Source organism: Lotus japonicus, chromosome 3, assembly GCF_012489685.1.
Source record: "Lotus japonicus ecotype B-129 chromosome 3, LjGifu_v1.2".
NCBI classification, from domain to species: Eukaryota; Viridiplantae; Streptophyta; class Magnoliopsida; order Fabales; family Fabaceae; genus Lotus; species Lotus japonicus.
Genome location: NC_080043.1, coordinates 81096392 through 81118910, shown reverse-complemented (window position 1 = coordinate 81118910; position 22519 = coordinate 81096392). Strand labels below are relative to the sequence as shown.

The 22519-nt window shown below is 38.6% G+C and overlaps 2 protein-coding genes across 2 annotated transcripts; both read right to left on the bottom strand.

The window, feature by feature from the left end:
* Nucleotides 1–896: 896 nt before the first annotated feature.
* On the bottom strand, nucleotides 897–3650 carry LOC130746392 (pectinesterase 3). The gene is made up of 2 exons (XM_057599007.1): nucleotides 2474–3650; nucleotides 897–1709 (listed from the first exon to the last, which is right to left on the bottom strand). The coding sequence occupies exons 1-2, from the start codon at nucleotides 3510–3512 to the stop codon at nucleotides 1030–1032; spliced, it is 1719 nt and encodes a 572-aa protein (XP_057454990.1). The 5' UTR covers nucleotides 3513–3650; the 3' UTR covers nucleotides 897–1029.
* Nucleotides 3651–15339: 11689 nt separating this feature from the next.
* LOC130746391 (pectinesterase) lies at nucleotides 15340–20441 on the bottom strand. Its single transcript, XM_057599005.1, has 2 exons — nucleotides 19265–20441; nucleotides 15340–16391 (listed from the first exon to the last, which is right to left on the bottom strand). The coding sequence occupies exons 1-2, from the start codon at nucleotides 20361–20363 to the stop codon at nucleotides 15700–15702; spliced, it is 1791 nt and encodes a 596-aa protein (XP_057454988.1). The 5' UTR covers nucleotides 20364–20441; the 3' UTR covers nucleotides 15340–15699.
* Between the last annotated feature and the right edge of the window lie 2078 nt (nucleotides 20442–22519).

Genomic DNA, 22519 nt, shown 5'->3' with positions numbered 1-22519 from the left:
GGTGGTGGCAGCGACGTGGTAGCATGGAGGCGGTGGTGGTGGAGGGTGGTTGTGGTGGCAGCAACGCTGGTGGTGGTAGTGGTGGAGAGGGTGGTTGTGGTGGCGGTGACGGTGGTGGTGGTGGCGGCGACGGTGGTGGAGGGTGGTTGTGGTGGTGGCGGTAGTGGTGGAAGGTTGTTGTAGTGGCAGCAACGGTGGTGGTGGTGGTGGTGCCGGCGACGATGGTGGTGGAGGGTGATTGTGGTAGCGGTTGATTAAATATATTGAAGTAGTTTATACATTGTACTCTTATCATGTTTTATCCATCATCTATATGGTGGATTAAATAATCATCATTTTGATGTATAAGAGGAGATTGATGAATAAGCTTATACAATACACTGTGAGCACCAAACAAGGGATAAGTTTAAAATGTATTGTATAAGCTTATACTATTATTATGCCTAATACGGCGCACCAAACGAACCCCCTTAAGTTTGTGTTTACGCAACCAAAATTCAATAGATAAAGTTGAATTGAAGATAACATAAAACACGCATCAAAGAAGTTGAAGAAAAATTTATGAAGAAAATTCATAAAAATGGAAAATCACTTTTGTGTTCTTTGGTATAACATGACTATCCTCTCTTTTGCTAATCCTTGATTATGATTAAACAAAAAGTGCTATAGGATGTGTCGTTTTTTTCATTTTTATACTTTAACATATGTCAATAGGAAGTTGGCCTTGGGGGAAAAAAGGAGAGAAAGAAATCCAAACAATAGCCTTAATTACATTGGCAGTCAATATGTTTAATTTCTCGCATTTGAAAAATTGAAATATCCTTCTTATATAATCGATTAATCGCATCACCTAGAAAATTTTACAAACCATTTTTTGTTGGGCGAATAACAAACCATTTAAAAGGAGGTTAAAAAAATGCGTGTAATAACTAATAACAGTGTGATTAGACAAAAGAAATCTACCATAAAAAAATAAAACAAAAGAAAATTATGATCAGTAGCTGGTATGAATATGTATGTAGAAAATCACTAGGTAGAATCAAACGCCGCGGCAGTGTCTGGTAACCACTCAGGGCCTTGAATAAACGATGCCAAAGTGAACTTCCCCAAGTCATCAGCAGTAAGTGTGGACTTATAACCGGTCCATTTAACCCTCTGGGCCACATCTGAACCAGGCCCAGAATTCTGGTGCTCAGCATAGAATATGGTAGCTGGAGGATCCACATTTGCCACCCAACTCACCCACCCAACTGGCTTCAAGAATGATCCAATCTCAGATTGCATGATCAAAGTGGTGGAGAAATCTTTCCAAGGCCTGCCAAGGTAAGTTGGTGCTGTGTAAGTGCTTTCTAAGGGGGTGATGGTTGATTTCTGAATCACAATACCAGTGTTCTGGTTTGGATCCTTCTTGCCCTGAGCTGTGATGGTGTTGAACTGGTTTGGCATAGGCTGCCTAGGCATGATCTTGCAGTTTTGGAAAATTGAAGCTGCATTGCCGAATATGAAGTCTATGGTGCCAGTGATGTCACATTCGCGGTAGAATTGGCGGTTGGAATGTGCGTAGAGGGTGTCTTGGAAGCCGTCAAACGAGCATCTGTAGAACACTGAACGATCTGAGCCTGATCTCATTGCTACAGCCTGGTGCTTAGCTGCACCTGCGGTGTTCACAAACTTAATGTCTTTGGCAATGAATCCCTTGCCCTTAGCAGCTGCAAAAAATAAACACGCTTCTAGTTAGTACCAACTAACAAGGCATTCGAATGTGCTTTTACATTAACTCAACTGATATCACGATTGAGTTACATGCATTTTGCATTGATGTCAACATGTCAACGCATTAAACAAAAGAAGAGGACCAACAGGTAAGCACCTAAAACCATGTTTGTTGTCTCAAGTGTGGATAGTAAGGATATGACTAAGTGATGAATTGAAGTATAAAACAAACATCCACATGGTAGGCCAAGGCCATGAAACATCATGATTTTTGGAGGGTCAAAAAGATTAAAGAGTGGGACAAGGCACCCTTTCTCTAAGATCAGATCAAGTTCACATGATGGCATCAAAACCATGTGGTTCGCCACACAAACAAGATATTTCCCAATTCCCACTACAGCACATGCCACATGCATAATCAAAAACTTGTTTTTTTCCCATCAGAACATAACAAGCAAGTTGAATCCTAACAAAGTCGTCTTAAGTTCTATTCTATGTATGTACCAAAACTCCTATAAAATTGTAACATAAAATTATAAGAAATTTTAAAAACTTCCTATTCATAGACCATTTTGAATGTACAACCAAATAGTTGATTTTTTAACAAAAACTTCAAAGTAGTCAAAACAAAATTTGCAGTATCATCACTTCATCAGTGTATATCATCACTGTCAACATTGGTTATTTTCTAATTATTTAACATTTAGATATTAATTAAACCAATAAATAAATAAAAAATAGAGAAATTTGTAAAAGTTACCAAAAGTGGCGGTTTCAAAAGTGGGCGTGCCGTCGATGAAGTTCCGGCCACCGGAGATAATGGTCTCCGTCATGCCATCGCCGTAGATCATCACATTCCAAGTGTTCTTATCCAAATCAATGTTCTCAACATACTCTCCTTTCTTCACATACACCACAAACCTCTTCTCACTCTTCTTCGCCACCCCCTTCAGCGCCTCCGCAATCGTCCTGAACTGTCCAGTCCCGTCCTTCGCCACCACCGCATCAGGCACCGTCTCATTCCCGGCCGCCAGCAGCCTCCGCTCCGCCGCACCCACCCACTCCGGGAACTCCCCGAGCAGCCTCCGCCGTTGGAACTTCGCGGCCAGCCGTAAGATCTTCGTCACGATCGCCAAGCTGTTACTGGCAAACTCCGTCGAGTTTCTCATGGCGGTCCCCATCTCCAGAAGAACTCCACGCGCGGCGGTGGAGTTCAATTCACCAATGGCGTCCAAGCACGTGTCGTGGTCCGTAAGGGCGGCGCTGAGCCATGTCTCTAAGTCGGCGACCTTCGCCGGAGATGGGATCTCGCCGTCGAGGGAGGAGATCGAGTCGTTGAGACTACCCAGCGAGTCGTTAAGGACATCGGCGCAGACGGCGATTGCCTTCCGGAGGCGCGTGTCGTTAACGGCGTGGAGTTTGGGAGTCACGCGCGTGAGTTTCGACAGCTCATCGATCGCGGCACGGAGGGAGAGCTTGAAGAGGGTTTTGGCATCGGTGGTGTTGGAATCCGGTAAGGAGGAGATTGCGGAGAAGCACGAGTTGGGGTACTGAGTCACCATGCAAACCGCTTTGAGTTGCGCGGCCGGGGTTGACTCAGTGGGTGAGACCGAGTTGGGTTGTGATGAGGTGCTGCGCTTGTGCACCACGAATCCTACAACCGCGGCGATGATCACCGCTACTAGAATCACGGAAGAGATGATCATGATGATCATGCGCTTACGTGTCTTTTTCTGAAAGGCTTGTTGCTCCATTTCATCAACTTTGCCATATCCTTTGAAGGACTTCATAGAATCCATTGTTTTGGTTTGTTCTCAATGCTTGCAGCCTCTGCAAGTGACAGTGTACTCTACTGAGAAAGGTGAAGAATGTGTTTCTTTCGAAGTTGAAAATGTTTACAGGTAACAAGGTTTGGGTTTTTGTGGTACTTTGATTGCATTTTATAAGAGAAAGGAAACAGTGTGCATCGTACGTGGCATATTATATACAATCTCTTATTACTTTAATTAAATCAATCAAGTGCTATATATATGCCTTTTTATATTAGGATGATATTAAAATTGTCCTTTCCATGATGCTTCTATATTAAGATTCAGATGTACTAATTAATCATCATCTTAGAACAAAAAGCTTTAACAAAAATTTAGGATTGTTAAGTTTAAATTCAAATAGGACTTTTAGAAAACTTACATTTTTGTCACCCTAATGGGCTTGCCGTGAGGTACTCCCTCCGTTCCTTATTAACTGTTCACTTTGAAGAAAAAATTATGTTTCTATATATCTGTGCACTTAGAGTTTCAAGAGAGCATTAATTGATGTTTTTCTACAAAAACAATAAATGAAGAAAGATAAAATACATTCTAAAGGATGATATAGAAAAACAAATAATATTTTTATGAAAATCAACATAATTAATTGCTTTCCTTTCTTTTCCTGAACAGATAAATAGGAACGGAGGAAGTAAAAAAGAATTGAATTTTTTTGCCGGCACTTAGGTTCTATGCTTCTACATTTAAGTTTTTTTATTTTATTTTTTGATGCTTAATGACAAAGAAAGAAAAACAGGAAAAAAGAAGAAAAAAAAACTTACAATCTCACAAAGGTTGTTCCTAGAGAGTCAGCTAGCAACAAAGGTTCCAAGTCAGGAGGGGGGTCCTGTACAAGGAGAAAATCAAAGTCTTTAAATGATTTAGAAGTGAAGAAAATAGAAAATTGATAGATTATGTGGCAAAATATAATAAAAGGATATAAAATATATATGTAAAAATTGTATTTTACGCATGGTAATAACTCAGGAAGAAGGTATGATCATAATGTTTCACGAATTGATTACATAATTATTCATCTTTACTTAAAAGTTTGACAGAACAATACACGTTTCATATTATCTTTGACCAAAAGAGAGCAAACACGTTTGGACATTTTAATTTGTTGATATTGATTTGAGTTTGTTTGTTTTCTAATTGATTTGATCTAAAACTAATCAACTTGGGTAAATTTATTACGGACAGATTCTAATTTGAAGTATTAAATGTAGCATACTAGCATTTAAATTCAAGATATTTGGTTCAGCTGGATCAACTATTCAGCTCCCAGTAAGTTTTTTTGGACAATAAAGTAGGACTTTTACTAAAAAAGATTCAGCAAAATGTCCTAAAGAGAACGAACAAGATCACAGCAGGGAGCGAAGTTAGCCGTCCACACTTAGTCCTCATGGGACAAATTAAGTGTGCCATATAATTGACCTCTATAAGTACATGTGTATAACAAATTAAAAATTATTTACCAAAGTTGATATATACATTCAGTGGTTGCATTTATTTTAAAAGTGTAATAAACTTATATTTACTACTATAATTAAGCTCAGCATGTCAAATTAAACTTAAGAGAATGAATTCATGTTTAGAAATGATATTGTAAAACAATAAAAATGAGTTAAAAAATCTGTACACTGTTTGGGAATGAGTGACAGAATAAGAGCCGCGGTTTCGTTAAGATAGTGATTCATTTCATAATGAAGCTGAGCTGTGTTTTTTTAAGATCTATCCCACCATAGTTTGTTTAGAACGCGTTTCATTCTTTTTCATAAACATCCCAACCATAAATTTCTGCCAAATATAGCAATTGAATGTTCGTCCAAATGGTGCAAAAATATTTCAACCCAAAAGGTAAAGCTGAACAGCTGGCTTTCAATTTATATACTCGGAAAATAAATGCATAAATGAACTTCAATCAGTTTTTAAAAAATAAAGAATTTTGGAGTATCTTTTTGTTCTATTTCGATTATTTTTATTAGAAAAAATCTTCGAAATTTTAGTAATAAATATGGTGTGCATATGGCAATGTCATAAAAATTGCAGGCCGCGTAGTATACTACCCGGTAATCGCGCCAATACACATGCCATTTGTTTCTTTATGTTTCCTGATTCCACTAACCTCTAGTACCTGTTATTGTTCTTGGGTTTTTTTAATAAGGGACAACAATATTCCAATTTGCCCCTATAAGCTTAAAATATCATTTGACCAAAACAACTTCAAATATTATTAGTATTTTTCCCTAATGCTTAATGCTGAGTGTTACGAAAATGAAAGGAAGTGATTATTTGCTTCACAAGGAAAGAACAATTTTAAATTAAGTAAGTCTGTATATAGGGCTAGCAAAATAGGTCTAAGTGATGAAGCCAATATCTAAATTGGACTACAATGATATCTCAGCCCACAATAGAAAAATATACTGCACAGAGGTTTTTGCTGCCTTTCTGCAGCCCACCAACTGTTAGTGCACGTGTTTTTGCCTTTTAATGGGCCCAATGAAAATATTAGTTTCTGTGGTGGAGCCATAAATCGAATAACGGACTGTTTGCAACTACGGCAGAGCCGAGTGAGTTGTGTTTGGGGAGCGCCGGTTAAAACTGAAGATTGATACTTCTCCGCTCAGAAGTCAATCAGGCTCTTTGGTATTTTGGGGTTTAGGGACTTTTGAATGGCCCTTAGGGTTTTACATCATGTTTTATGCTGGATGTTTCAGCTTTATGTTTGAGTGTGCATGCTTCTTGTACTTAAATTGCTCATGTTTTGCATTGCGATATCGCTCGTTGAGATTTATTCTCGCATGTTGTAAGTGCCGTTAGGCAACCCTTGGGTTATGAATGAACTATGAACATTTGACCAAAAAAAAAAAAAAAAGAAATTAATTTCTGATGGTTCTATTCTTCCGGCCTCTAATAGTGCGGCTTGCATGTGGGTGGTGTAATTAGAGATCACAACGATACTTTCATAGTAGGCTAGCTACATGATTATTGGGAAGCTTGCTTAATTTTGCAGCCTGAATTATGGAGCATTTTTCATAGAGTGTACATTGCTCAATCTAGAGGATTCTCTAAGTCATAATTGAATCGAATTCTAAAGTGGCTAGAGGCACTTTTGCATGGAACCCACACTAGTCCACCTTTGGATAGGGAGTTTAATTTCTCGATTGGCAAGAACTAGCATGCATATTCATTGGAAACATATTTAGGGTGCGTATAACGTGCTCCACTCAATTAGGTGGGGTACTCAAACTCCATCAAATTTTTATGTGAAAATATTAGGTTGTCCTTGTCTTCAACCTTCCAACCATAGTTTTGCACCTCCGCCCCCGCCGTCGCATCGTCCCAAGTCTCATCTTCTCCTCCACCCAATCAGCCTCCATTGCTCTCACCGCTCCTCACCTTGGATATCGTTGTCTCCGCTGTCAAACATGTGGCCAGTAACGAGCTTTCCTCGTTGCAGTTAGCTCATGCGAGGATCTCCAACACCAACCTTCTCCCAATGTCGCCACACATAGCCACTTGAGCACCGCCAGCCAGCAACAAAACCGTTATCTCCCTTTCTCCCCTAATGTTCTGAAGATTGAGGGTCCAGAGCGAATTGAGACCCAATTGGACCATGAACTCGAGCCAGTCAGTGAGATCCTTAACCATCATCCTCATCTCATCCTCTAGTGTTATTTTCAGACTCTCCATGACCGCAGCACCTCTATCTTTCTATTCTGGTTGGTGTCGCACATGAAATCTAATTTGGGTTCTTCCCTTTGAGTCATTTTCTTAGGCTGATTTAGGACAAATTTGAATGGTGGATGAGGCTATGTGCGGTAAGGGTGTAGGCGAGGGGTGGAAAACTTGCAATTGATGAATCCGATGACTCTGGTGAAGACGGTGGTGGCAGAAAAGGAAGGTGGAAGAAAAGACGGTTGCGGAGTTGTGGAAAGGGAAATCGATGGGGTGAAACAAGAAGTCATGAAAATGTACCACCCATCACTGCTCTAGCCTCTAGTCGCCGCCGCTCACCTCCCACCGCAGCAGCGCCGATGAAGTTATTCCCAACCTTTTTTTTTGAAAAATCAATTAATAATATGTTTTAATAAAGGTCTTGGACCACTATTATGCACCCCAATTAATTCCTAGTCAAGAGCCAGCGTTTGGAAACCTCCTCTTCTATCAAGCTATTCCCTATTATGCAGAACTTGCAGTTGTAGTAGCAGTAACCCACGCAAAACAGGGGAGCAAAACAGCATAAGCCAGATCAATATACAATCTCAGAAGTCAGAACCCATTAGAGGGTATGAATGTAATTGTAATCAACTATCTTTCATCAATCTCTATCGTTAATTTTTTTAATACTATATCCTGTGGTTAATTTTTGTGGTGTATGGATACACTACACCACCAAGTTGACTGGTGTCCATTATACGTGTTGGAGAAAACAGAAACAAGAATCTCAAGAGTAAATGCAGTAACAGAGAGAGAGGAAAAGTTGAGTAAAGTGGGAGTAATTTTATTTCTGATATTCTGTGTATATTCATTACACATCATGACTACTTATAGTCAATGCCAAAACCCAAAGCTTAATAGCAATTAATACCCACTAATCACACAACATTAATTGCTAACCCTAAGACTTAATTTGCATTACTTCTAACACTCCCCCATAATGCAAAATAGCTGATAGTAAAAACAGTAAAAAAAACAGCATTTACATGCTTAAAAAAACCTGCCAATCCTATCCACTACTTCACCAACTCAACTCAGAGATGTTCTAACAAGTAGAAGTAACACCAATCAATCTTCTCAGCTCCTTGAATCTGTCAGCCCGCAAAGGCTTGGTCATGATGTTTGCCAGTTGTAAGTCAGTTCTACAATGGCTAATCTTCACCTTCCCCTTGCTTACTTGGTCACTAAGGAAATGATACTTGATTTCTATGTGCTTGCTGCGGCCATGTGCCACAGGGTTCTTGGACAAATCGATAGCAGATCTATTATCTACTAGTAGCTCCACATAGTCTCCAATATCAATCTTCAGCTCAAGGAGTAAGGTATGAAGCCATAAGGCTTGACATGCTGGTGAACAAGCAGAAATATATTCTGCTTCACATGTTGAGAGAGCAACCACTGACTGTTTCTTGGAGCACCAAGAAATTGGAGCACCTGCAAAGGTAAAGACATACCCCATAGTACTCTTTCGATCCACTAAATCTCCACACCAATCAGAGTCTGAATAAGCTACGAGTTGTAGCTTGACCTTCTCATCCTGATGGGGAAATAAAATGCCATAGGATAGTGTTCCCTTGAGATACCTCATGATCTTCTTGGCTGCCACTAGGTGAGAGTGCCTTGGTTCACTCATAAACCTACTTATCATACCAACACTGAATGAAATTTCAGGTCTAGTATGGCAAATAAACCTTAGACTCCCCACCATTTGTCTATACATAGTAGCATCAGTCAAAGGTTCATTCTCACATTTGTCAAGCTTTAGATTAACCTCAGCTGGAATGTCTGATCCATTGCTGTCCCACATCTTAAATCTCTTGAGCACTTCCATCATATATTTTCTCTGATGCATAAACATGCCCTTCTCAGTTTGAACAAACTCCATTCCCAGAAAATATGACAAGTTGCCCAGATCAGTCATCTCAAATTCCTTCTTTAATTGATTCTTCAAGCTTTCAATATCTGAGGAGTTATTTCCTGTGATGAGTAAATCATCTACATATAAGCAAAGAAATAAAACTCCTTGATCAGAAAGTCCCTTGAAATAGATTCCATGTTCAACAGACCATTTCAGAAATCCTGTCTTGATGAGGAAGGAATCAATCCTCTTGTTCCAAGCTCTAGGAGCTTGCTTGAGGCCATAAAGAGCCTTCTTCAGCTTGAGAACTTTCTCTTCACTTCCCTTCACAACAAAGCCTGGAGGTTGTACTATGAATACTTCTTCTTCTAGTGGACCATTGAGGAAAGCTGATTTTACATCTAGCTGCCACAATGTCCATTTCTTCCAGTTTGCTAGTGCAACCAATAGTCTCACAGTTTCAAGTCTTGCAACAGGTGCAAAGACCTCTGAATAGTCAAGACCCTCTTTTTGCATCTATGGTTCCATCAGGTTTAAGTTTTACCTTAAAGACCCATTTAACTGAGATAGGAACCTTGTTGATAGGTAGTGTCACTAGTTCCCATGTACCATTCTTCTCAATAGACCTCAGCTCCTCCTTCATGGCTTCTAACCAAACTTGTTGTGAGTGAGCTTCTTCAAAACTCCCTCCTCATTAATAGTGTCATCTCTGAACAACTGAAAATCTCTGAGATGCGGAGGAAGACTCTTAATTCTTGATGGTATATTGTTCAAGGATGGTGGAGTGATTGGTGAATTCACTTGAGGTTGTATTGGAGCTTGGTCTTGAACCTCAGCTGGAGTTTCCTGTAAGTCAGTGTGCACTAAATCTCTTTCTTCCCAGTCAAGCAACACATTGATCATGGTTGGTGATTGTTCTTTCAAGTCCTTCCATGAGCTTGCCTCATCAAAGTATACATCTCTACTAAATAACACTTGTTTAGTCTTGGGATTGTATAACTTGTAGGACCCTGTAGAATTATATCCCACAAACACTAGGGCTTCACTCTTATCATCCAACTTCTGTCTTCTTTGATCTGGGATGTGCCTATAGCATAGAGATCCAAAAATTCTCAGATGGTTTACAGAAGGTTTGATCCCTGACCAAGCTTCTTCTGGAACCTTGGATTGAAGTCTCTTTGTGGGGCACCTATTGAGAACATAAACTGTTGTGGACACTGCCTCACCCCAGAAGCCATGAGGTAGTGATTTAGTCTTCAACATGCTCCTAACCATATTCAATATGGTTCTGTTTCTTCTTTCGGCAATCCCATTATGTTGGGGGGTATATGGTGCTGTTATTTCATGTATAATGCCTTGATCCTTGCAGAAACTTTCCATTTCACTTGAAGTAAATTCTCCACCACCATCAGTCCTTAGAACTTTGATTGACTTCTCAGATTGTTTCTCTACCAGAGTTTTAAACTCTTTGAAGATAGAAAAAACTTCACTCTTCAGCTTAATGAGATACACCCACACTTTTCTGCTCCAATCATCAACAAAGGATACAAAATATTTGCTTCCACCAAAAGATGGAACTGAAAATGGACCACACACATCAGAGTATACTACATCCAATAATCCATTTGCTTTTGAGGGTGTATAGTCACTAAAGGAAGTTCTCGGTTGCTTGCTGATCAAGCAACAGTCACACACCTTGGTTGGTAATGAAATGTGAGGGAGGCCAGTTACTAGCTTTTTGGTTTGTATCATGCTGAGATCTTTGAAATTCAAGTGTCCAAACCTCCAATGCCATAGCCAGGCATCCTCAGCCAGAACTGAGGCATTTAGACACTGAGATTCAAAAGCCTTGAGTTGCACATTAAATGTCCTATTCGGAGACAGTTCAGTTCTCAATAGCTTCCTCCTTGAAGGATCAAAGATTTCCAGGAACCTTTTCCTCATGCTAATATCAAAATCCTTCTCAACTAACTGCCCCAAACTGATCAGATTGCTAGTCATGCTAGGAACATACCAAACTTCAGCTAGCAATACTTGTTGACCCTTTTTTATCACTAAACATTACATCACCCATACCCTCAGCATGAAGCACTCTACCATCAGCAAATCTAACACTACTTTTTCTATTCTCATCAAAATTTATTAACTAATCTCTATGTCCAGTCATGTGGTTTGAGAAGCCAGAGTCTAAACACCATCTATCATCACCATCTAGTACATTACTAGTTACCATCATCAACAAGAGTGGTGTTTCAGTGGAAGTTACCTCACGGTCTTCTCTTGCCAGATTTGCTTCATCATGCTGCTTGTCCTTGTGATTTTCACCTTGACCAGGAGGTGCTTTGCATTCAGATGAGAAGTGACAAATTTTGCCACAATTGAAACATTTGATGCGTTTCCTATCAAATTTTCTTCTGCCTCCACGCCAGTTGCTGGAGCTACCCCTTTTGCCAGAATCTTCATCAGGGTTGTGTTCAGCCTTGTCCTGATCCTGATTCTTCAAGTTGCTATTCTTGGAATCATACTTGGTATCTTTACCTTTACCACGACCACTCTTGTATCCACCCCTGAAACTACCCCCTTTCTTGGAAGTCTGGGCCTGCAGTGCTTGATCCTGAGGCTTGTCAGTGGACCGCTCCATGAGCCTCTACTCATGTGCTTCAAGAGAACCTTGAAGATCCTATATTTTCAGAGTGTCGAGCTTTCTTGATTCTTCAATCGCAACAACAATATGATCGAATTTTGGGGTTAAAGTTCGCAGAATCTTCTCCACGATAATCTGATCCGTCATTACCTCTCCATTGGCCTTAATGCCGTTCGTATGTGTGATCACCCAATTGAAAAATTGAGCAATCTTCTCGTTCGATTCCATCTGCATCAGCTCGTATTGTCTTCTCATCGTTTGCAAGCGAATTTTCTTCAGTTGCTCAGCCCCTTCGTTGCATGTTTCCAGAATCGTCCATGCTTCCTTTGAAGATTTTGTCGTTGAAATCTTCTCGAAGTGAGCTTCATCAACACATTGATGAAGAAGACAAGTAGCTTTGAAATCCTTCCGTTTGTTCTCCTTGTGCGCAGCAGTTTGTGCCTCAGTGGGTGCTTCTCCAAGAACAGGGAACCCATTCTCAACAATCTCCAGAACTTCTTGGAAACCCATAATCGCCTTCATCTGAACGCTCCACCTCTTCCAGTTTTTCCCATTGAGAACCGGAAGGTTCATCGGAATGCATGTGTTCGTCGAGGTCATCGCTTTATTGCGAATCCAGAATCAAGAACAACCCAGAAGTAAAACGAATCAAGGAAGAAGACGACGCGGTGGTAACCACCGTGATGAACGCCGGAGTGGGACGGTAGAGCGGTGAGGAACGCTGTAGTGAGACGATGCACTCAGTCACAGGTCGAAGACGGTGGCTCTGGATACCAGTTTGTTGGAGAAAACAGAAACAAGAATCTCAAGAGTAAATGCAGTAACAGAGAGAGAGAAAAAGTTGAGTAAAGTGGGAGTAATTTTATTTCTGATATTCTGTGTATATTCATTACACATCATGACTACTTATAGTCAATGCCAAAACCCAAAGCTTAATAGCAATTAATACCCACTAATCACACAACATTAATGGCTAACCCTAAGACTTAATTTGCATTACTTCTAACAATACGCACCCACATATTTAAAGATAAGCAAACTCAGTTTTTTTTTTAGATAAGCAAAATTGTATTAAAAGAGAGTACAAGGGGTACTCAACCCAAAATACATGAAGGACCAAAAAAGTAAACCAAATACAAGGATAAAACCATGTAATGACAGCCCAAAGAAACCACCCCAGAACAACAGTAAAAGAAGGAAAGAAGACAAGACCCTCCAACTTAATCACCTTAACTAAATATGACAAGACAAAATTAATCCAAACTGGCTGCCAGACAAGGTAATGCAGGCCAGCATGAAAGAAAAAGCCAAAGCACTACCACCCTACACAAAACCAGCTCAAAAGCAAGAACAAAGGAGCTGCCATACGAGCTTCTTTAGGACCCAAGAATGCAGAGAAGAGGATTTGAAAACCAAGCAGAAGACGAATAGCAAAACCCTCTCACACTTGCCTTGTTCCATTGCCAAGACCTGCGCTTTATCAGCTCAAGAGCATACTCCACACTTGCTGCCCCTCCTCGAAAGACCACCTCATTCCTTATCAACCACACCGACCAAATGACAGCTAACCAAATTGAGCGGGACAAACGCTGTTGCAAATTATTAACACCAAATCTGAAGTGAAACAGATGATCACGCACAGAATTGGAGGGAAATGAAGAACACCCAACCATTGTAAGCATCCTTGCCAAATACTCATGGAGAAAGGGCACAAGAATAAAAGGTGGTAACAAGATTCCACATGATTCTTACAAAAAACACAAGAGGCATCGGCTAAGGAAGGGATTACCCGACGCTTTACCAAATTTTCTCTGCTCGCAATACGGTCCAACAACACTCTCCAAGCAAATCCTTTCACATTAGATGGGGCAAAAGACTGCCACACATTTGAGAACGCATGGTCTGCCACTGGCAAAGCAGGATCCTGCAACAAAAGATAAGCAGAATGGACAGAATAAACTCCATCATTACTGGGGAGCCATACCCAAGTATCCGGAACACCTTCAATCAATTGTACCCTCCCAAGCGCACTCAACAAGTTCTGTTCCCACACCAGTTCCCGTCCTAGTAGGGGACGCCTCCACACAAATTTCCATTGCCAACTCCCATGTTCCCAACACCCACAGTCAGCAACGCTGCTCCATTTCAACCTGGAGAGGTTATATAGCCGATAGAAATTATCACGCAAACAGCCCCCCTCTATCCAAGTGTCGTGCCAAAAATCCGTAGCATCTCCACTTTTAATTGATTTGGTAACAGCTCCATCGAACCAATTCAGACCATCTGGTTGACATACCGCATGAATGTCACGCCACCATGGTGAATCTCTTGAACAGGCACTCAGTGTTTTTGCTGAAATGGCTTAAGCATTAAATCTCCATGTAGAATTTATGAAAAGCTCCCTCTTTTAGCTCAGTGCCTTTATGTTTTGATTTCTGTGATACTTAATTGAGGCCTTAGTGCATTTGTCTTAAGCTTTTAGCCCTCTTTTATTATGAAAAAAAAAGTTGTGAAGTTTTGACACCGTACTTTAGACAACATTTGGTAGATAGGACATACAGACATTGTTGTCAATCTATAGAGATATCTCTTAATCTCTTATGAGACTACGATATCAGGTACAAAAAACGAGATCAGCAAGGGATAATAACTAATTTTTCATGTCTCAGGTGATATCTAGAGATATTTCTTAATCTCTTGTAATATCGCTAGATTACCACGAGATTACGAAATTAATTTACTTGGTCTGAAATATCAAAAAACGAGTAGTACACGGGCATTTGACACACCAATTTAAGGTTTTTAACAAAATCAATCCTCATTCTTACATTCACAACCATTGTTTGTTCTACTCACATAACTTTTAGTGACCTATTTGTTTTTGTTTTACATTTATCATAATTTGTATTGATGTTTTGTTAATTTGTTATGACTTATTGCCTATAAAAAAATGTTATGACTTAGGTACTTAGATTTGGATATTTGATGATTTTATGCATAGTTTTAGTTGTCGTTGTTAGATGATTTGGATAATTTTTAGTACTATTAGTGTGACTTCGTCATTATTATGGCTTTAAAAGTATTATTTTTGCACGATGCGAGATTACATTACGAGATTACCTCCCATCCACGAGATTTGGTAATATGTAGAGATTGACAACCTTACATACATGTGCCATGCATGTCATAGTTCCATGTTTGTTATAATTTCAATGGTAAAGCCCAACAATTGTTTACCTTGTATGTCTGTGCCATGCATGTCATAGTTGGTTTGGGCTGTTCATCCCCTTTCTTTGGGCTTGCCCAACTATTGAATGATCTTTGAACAAAAACAAAATTATACATAGCTGATTTTTTGGAATTGAAAATCTACTGTAATAATGTAAGCGCGGCTGTCATTTTTTCCCTTCTATCCAAATTTCTTTGACTGAGTACAATTTTTTTTGAAAGACTTAGGTTTAATTCTCATTAGGCCATAGTAAAGACTGTTAGTCTTTGTTGAAACTTATTACTTTGAACTTTCCTGATCTTGGAAGGAAGTAGCTTCTCATCTCATCTCATAACCTCATATTAAAAGAAAAACAGTTTTGAGGGAGCCAAAACCTTGACATACATTTATCATTATTTAACCAATGGAATATCACAATAAATCCAACTAATACAAGTCATAGACAAACAGATAAACATCTTGTGCAATGACCTCTCTCACTTCCCTTTTCTTCTTGTTATTTTACTATTAGGTCAACTTTAATGTTCCATTCTACGGCTTGATAGGTACCAATTAAAATAAAATCACTTTTTTCACATCTTTCTTACTATTCACATACCCAACCCATATTTTCTTTTTCAATTTATAAGAGATTGGGATATGCAAATAGTAAAAGGAGGTGTGCAAAAAGCAATTCTCTCCAATTAAAAAAAAAAGAGTTGAAACTTCAAATTCCACACACAATTTACAACCCAAGAGAGAAGGGAAAGCCTGTAGAGCCCAACCAATTAGACCCAGCAATAAAACTCCCAGGAGTAAAAGCCTGGGCCTCAGAAGCACTTGTAATAACCTTAACCCCTTTCCAAGCAACCCTCTTAGAGGTTCCAGCACCAGGCCCAGTGTTCTGATACTCCCTGTAAACCAAAGTGTTTAATGCAAAGTTCCCACTCCACTCATGCCATCCAGCAGGGTCAATCACATCACTGATACTACTCTGCATGAACACAGTCCTTGAATACTCCTTCCATGGCCTCCCAAGATAAGTAGGGAAGCTATTCTTCACAGGTTCCAAGTCCTTAGTGGCACCAATCCTGCACTTTTGGATCACAATGCCGGTGTTCTGGTTCGGGTCCACGCGGCCCTGGGCTGTGACCATGTTCTTCTGGCCTGAGCCCGGTCGCCGCGCGTGGATGTCACAGTTCTGGAACACCACCGCGGAGTTGCCGAAGATGAAGTCGACTGTCCCTGCTATGAGGCAGTTCACGAAGAATTGGCGGTTGTTGTGGACGTAGAGTGTGTCTTGGTAGGCCAGGATGTCGCAATTGTAGAAGGCGGAGAGGTCCCCGCCCACTCGTAGGGCCACTGCTTGGTGCTTTGAGGACCCTGCTGTGTTCTCGAAAGTTATGTCTCGTGCCAAGAAATTTCCACCCACTACGGCTGCAATGTGCAAATCAATATCAGAAATGGTGTTAGGAAGTCCCACATCTTTTAAATGTGTAGCTAAACAATACTTTATATAAGGTACATCATTTGGAACGCTGCACTTTTGTTTCACATGAAGAATATTGAAAGTTGAGAGCTGAGTTCACATTAGCGCATGAATCAAGGGAAAAAGTGATGGAGCGATCATGTGGGGCAATGGATAGTGCATGCTAGTTGTGTATTTTTGTTTTCTTAGCTCATGTGGATGACAATTTTGTTAGAATCGTGAACAACATTCATATCATGATGATATGACTAACATTTTTAATGAGATTTTTTTTTAACAAAATTTAAATTTAAAACTTTACTTAAGAGAAATTAAGTATGTCACTCGAAACAACTACTCGTGGGTTTAAAGTTGTGTATTAGATTGAGGTGTACATCTTTGAGTTCGTACTCATCCTAGCAAAATGACATTAAGTGGAATTACCTGAATGGTATCTATGCTAAGCTATTAACTATGGTGGTTAAATGAAATTGAACTAGAGGTTCTATAAGTAGGATTAGCGTGATTGAATGGTTCAAAGAAATTAAGTGGTCCAAGTGTTACTAGATGGGATTCAGATCACTTTACTTCATGACAATTTAATGGACTTCTATTGGAGCAAAGTTGAGAGGAGATAGGGTTAGATGGTAGGAGCTCACAACGGACAACCATGCATTGATTGCTCATAATTTAAGCTAGACTTTTCTCAGGGCAACTACATTTATTGACAAATTAGGCCAAGTGGTCTAGCTTAACAAAGCCATGTATACTAGGGGACAAGTGAGTGAGATTTTGCTATATGCATAGCTTAGGTTGCGGTGTGACATGAAACGAAATTACATACAAGTTGGACTTTAGTTATAATTGAAGGTTGAAAGACTTTAATTTGAACAGATCGAAGATAATGACAGGTGAAGAAAAAGATTTGGAGTGAAAGCGAAATGGAGGTTCTGGACAAGTCAAGCAAATATATGATTAAATTGGATATGGAAAAATATTTGATAAATGATTCCATGTGATAGAAAAATATAAAAGTAGAGTGGATGACAATTAAAGATTTTTTTTAGTAATGATTAAAAATCATAGTTATTAGAAGAAAGTCATGCATGATTGAAGGCAAATAGGTCAAAAGAAACATCACGGAATGTTCGCGGTTTCAAATAGTGGAGTGGAAATGGTGAAAAAGACAGAGAACAGGAATATTATAAAAGCCAAATTAATGAAAAGATTTTCTAGCTGTATCCCAACCCCTTTCTCCACCAGAAAGAACATCCTTTATTAAGGATGCTGATACTTTTATAGTTTTATTATATATAAAAGTAATTTACTTAGGAAAAGTTTAACATGAAGATTAAATTTGGGGAAAATTAAAAGAGAGTACGTGCAACTTTAGATGAACCTCAAAGAATTAAATAAAATAGGAAAAAGTAAAAGGACACAGGTGATTTTTATGTTGTTTCTTTTCAAGTATTATAACGTAACCACAGTCTACCTATGACGTCAAAAAACATATAATTAATTAATTATAATAAGAGATAAAAATACTTTTTTTCAGAAAATCAGACAAAATTGACAAAAGGGTGACCTCATGTTTGATGAAAGTGAAAGCTCGATCTGTACTATATTTTGAACAGAGAAAAAATCGAGAAAGAAAAACTGGATATGGAAATTAATTTAATTTTTCAATTAAGGGTTGTCTAAATAACTCATGATAAAGTTTGGGTTAAATAACTTATCATCCAATCACATTGGAGATAAATGAGTTGAAAAAAAATTAATAAATAAAATATAAAAATTCCAACTCACTTATCTCTAATGTGATTGGATGATGAATTATTTAACCCAAATTTTATCGTAAGTCATTTAAACAACCCTTCGATTAAACTTAACACAATTATAGAAAAACATTAGGACAAAAAGACACCATATTTGACCAAAAATAATTCTCAGAATACAGAACAGCACATGTGCATGCTGACTAGTTTTATTGAAAATGGTAGTTTGGTTTGAAAAAAATACTAAAAATAGATTTCTTAAATCACAATTATGATGAAAAACAATAGGATTAAGGTGCTATCTGACCCAGGATTGTTGTTCCCAGTTATCTTACAGCTGGAACCTTGATTTCCCGATATTATAGATATTTAACAGCAAACACGGGTTGTTGCCTTTACCCATTATATTGCTCTAACCATATTTGGGCCCTCAATATCAATAGGTTGGTTCTTCTTGTCTTAAACCTGTTTAATCCTAATTTGTTGTTGGGTTAATTTTTCTAAAGTAGATATATGACCCTCAGGATAAAGAAACTTGATAACATATGATATGATGAGACTATGAGTTATAAAAAAAATGATGTGAACAGAAGATGAAGTACCGTTGGACATAAAAAAAATGAGGTACCAGTAAAAGGACATTATCTTTTGCAGATCTACTGGCTATTTTTATTGAAATTAAGACTCTGTCCTTGTTTTATCAAGCAAGATGAAAAGCATTTTCGGATGACAACACAACACATGTACATTACATTACATTATCTTCTGTACATGCATTATGTGGGGAGTGGGGACATTTAAATATTCATGTGCCGGTTACCTCATTATAAACTTTTTATTTTTAATAAAAATGGTGGAACAGAAAGAAAACATCGCTACACAGTATACAACAGACCAAATTAGCAGAGGTTCACTTTTACATAAGAGCGCTGGAAAGTGTTTTTTCAGACGAAAAATATGTACTGAAAATCGTGATCTCAATTTATAAAATACTACGCGTTATTTTGAACTGAAAATCAAATAGATACTAAAATTTGAAATGAAAGAGAGGGTGAAGATGAACTTACCAACGGTGGCAGAGTGGAAAGTGGTGCTTCCATCAACAACATTTCTGCTACCGGTGATGATGGTGGTAGTTCTACCATCACCCAAGAACATGATATTCGTCTTCTTCTTTGGAACCTCCACATTCTCTCTGTAAACCCCTGCTTTTATCTTAATCACATACCTCGTCTTACTCTTCTCCGGCGCCGCCGCCACCGCAGCCGACACCGTTTTAAAGTTCCCACTCCCATCCGCCGCCACCACCACATCCGCCTTCACTGTCCCCGCCTGCAGCAGCCTCCTATCCGCCGCAGAAATCCACTCCGGCCAAACCTCCCCTGCCTCCATCAATTTCCTGCTCCCTGTTTTCTCCCCTGCAACACTGTTCTTCTCAAAATCTGCAATATCAGAATCAGTCATGTTCTTCGCCATGGCTAAAGCATTGCTGCACATATGCTCCACGTGAATCTGCCCTTTCTCCAGAGCCTTCCTCACCTGCTTGTCGGCGCCGTCGTGGGAGAATCCGTCTAAGCAGGTTACCTGGTTGGTTATGGCGGAGGAGATGAGAGTTTTGAGGTCATCAGCGTGCTGGTAGAGAGTCTTCTTGTTCGGGTAAAGCTTGAGATCGCTCTGCGCTTCTTTGAGCTCGTCGAGGGTTTCATCAATGGTTTCTAAGCAATCATGGAGTGCGGTCTTCTCTCTCTCGGTGAGGCCTTTTCTTCTGGCGAGGAGCTTCTCCACAGTGAAGAAGTTTTGCTCCACGGCTCTGAAGGTGATGTTGAGGACGAGGCTTATGACGTCTTTGTGGGAGGTGACTTTGTGGGTCACGCCGGGCTCGGAGGCGACGGCGGAGAAGCAGAGCTCAGGGTAGAATGTGGAGCTGCAGGCGGTTTTGATTATGGTGTGGGAGTGGTGGGAGAGGGTGAGGGAGGAGGCGGTGATGCTGGAGGAGGAGGTGGTGTTTTTCTTGTGGGAGTTTACTCCGGCGACTATGGCCGCCACGGAGGCGGCCAGTAGAAGGGCGGAGAAGAGGGCTAAGATGAGCTTCTTCTTGGACTTAGAAAGGGAAATGTGGTTGCCGGAATCTGAGATTCCGGCGTAGGCTTGTCTTAGCTTGCTCATGGCTCTGGCCTGAGAGCAAATTAAGACAGAGTGAGGGGGGAAATTGAAGTGTGGTGGTGCTCAAAGAAAGGAGAAAGACAGTTACTTATATAGTTGGGTTTAGAGTGACTGTTAATTGATATTAATTAATATTTTTAGTTGAAACTTTAAAGTTTACTCTCATCGTATATTGGAAAATAAGAACAGGATCAATGTGAATAATGTGGGAGTGAAATTTTCTCTCCCAAATTAAGTTGACTACACGCTTGCTTTCAGTTTAAAGTGTTATAACCTTTATCAAAGAAATGGGAAATGAGATATAAGAATAAGTGAGGTACCAACCACATCTAACATAATCTAGAATAGTTGGTAGATATATAACTGAACTATTTAAGCATTTAGTTCAGAGTTCAATCTTTAGGCGATGTGTATCAAAAATAATTTAATTTATTGAAAGAGTTCTACCAACTTAACGTGATCTCAAAGTCTAAGAGATTAGTTTATGTTGGGAAAAAACAACAAGAGATGTGATTTTTCTGTTCAGGCAACCTACTAGTTGAGTTTTTAAAAAATTATACCCTGAAAATGGAAAAAGTAAATCAAAGGTTCCTGAATTGTAGCTTCTCTTTAAGTAATGATTTATTCATACTCCTATACTAATATTTATGTCATTTCATAAATATATTTTTATCTTCTCTTCCACTTTTCTTTTTATTTTCTTCTTTTCCAAACAACTTACAATAAAATCATCTTATTTTCTACTTTTTTTTCCTTCCTTTTTTTCTTTCTTTCTTTACCCTAAATCTTTTCTAACCAAGCAAAGTGTTAATATTTTCAAATTTTGATGAGTAATATTCATTTAAGATATGGTGAAGCCCAGAATTAGAATAGATACCCCTTATTAAGATTATTTGGTATATGGTCTCGTATTTCATGGTCCTTTTTTTTTTCATAAGGAAAATAGTTAGCTGGAGTCATGGGCCGAGCAGCAGGCCTTTATCATTATTTCCTTTAAGGTGGATAATTTAGAGATGTTTCCTTTGAGCAAAAAAAAAAAGATGTTTCCTGTTTTCATTTTAAATTTTTAAATCAAGGGTTTTTTTCAGTTTTACAAAACATATGCTTAATTAAATTTTTTGTGTTCTTTTTTAAAAACTAGTTTTTGAACTAAAAAAAACAATAATTTAATGGTAATACACTGTCAGTATAAACATTTTTTATACAACATCCAATGATTCATTGTCAAATCAGAAAATAAGCTTTTAATTTAATTAACATAAAAAGAAACATAAATGCTTTTAAATACGTGACACTTAATTATTAGATATATGTGTAAAACATTTTTACACTGACGGTGCACAATCATTAAACTCAAAATACAAACTGTAATCAACCACACTCCGAATATAGTCAATTTTATTTGACCATGGTGTGATAGACACAGAGTTTTTCCAAAAGTACGTCTTGAATTTTCAAACAATTATTTCTAATCACTCAAATTTGGCACTTAATGGGTTTTAAGTACATTATTTTTTTTATATCGGAAAGATAAATTGCACCCACCAGAAATTGATTCCTGGTCCTCCCCAACCAACCTACATGTGCTCTAACTCTTACCACTTGAGTTATTATTCGGAAATTTTAAGAAAATTATTAATCTAATCTATAGAAAACAAAAAAAAAGTTAGTAGTATTTTTATTTTTTACCATATGCATTCTTTATATGATTATTATTTTGTTTTTATATCTCTGTTATCTGTAAAGTCTACAAATAAAACAAGTTGCAATATTTTAATCTTTATCTTTTGCATGTTATGCAGGAACGAATAATCATTGTCTGTACTATTATCAGAGCTTTTGAAACAGGAAAATGCTAGCAAAACGTGCTCAAATAAAATTGCTTTCTTCAACGTAAATCCAAACAATTTAACATCTTCTCGTGCATTTTTATTAATGAATGTCAAGTTGGACGAATCTTGCTCAGCAACTTTGCAATTCTGCCATTGATATGAACACTTTTTGCATCAGGTTTAATTAATTATGTTGATGTTTTTGCAAAGATGGAAGGGAATCGAATTTTGATTAGATAAATAGAGGGAGGAGTACATATATATTGTTTTTTTGGGTCAAGTGGTGTATATATAAATGAGTAAGAGGAAGAGGCCCAAACATACGAT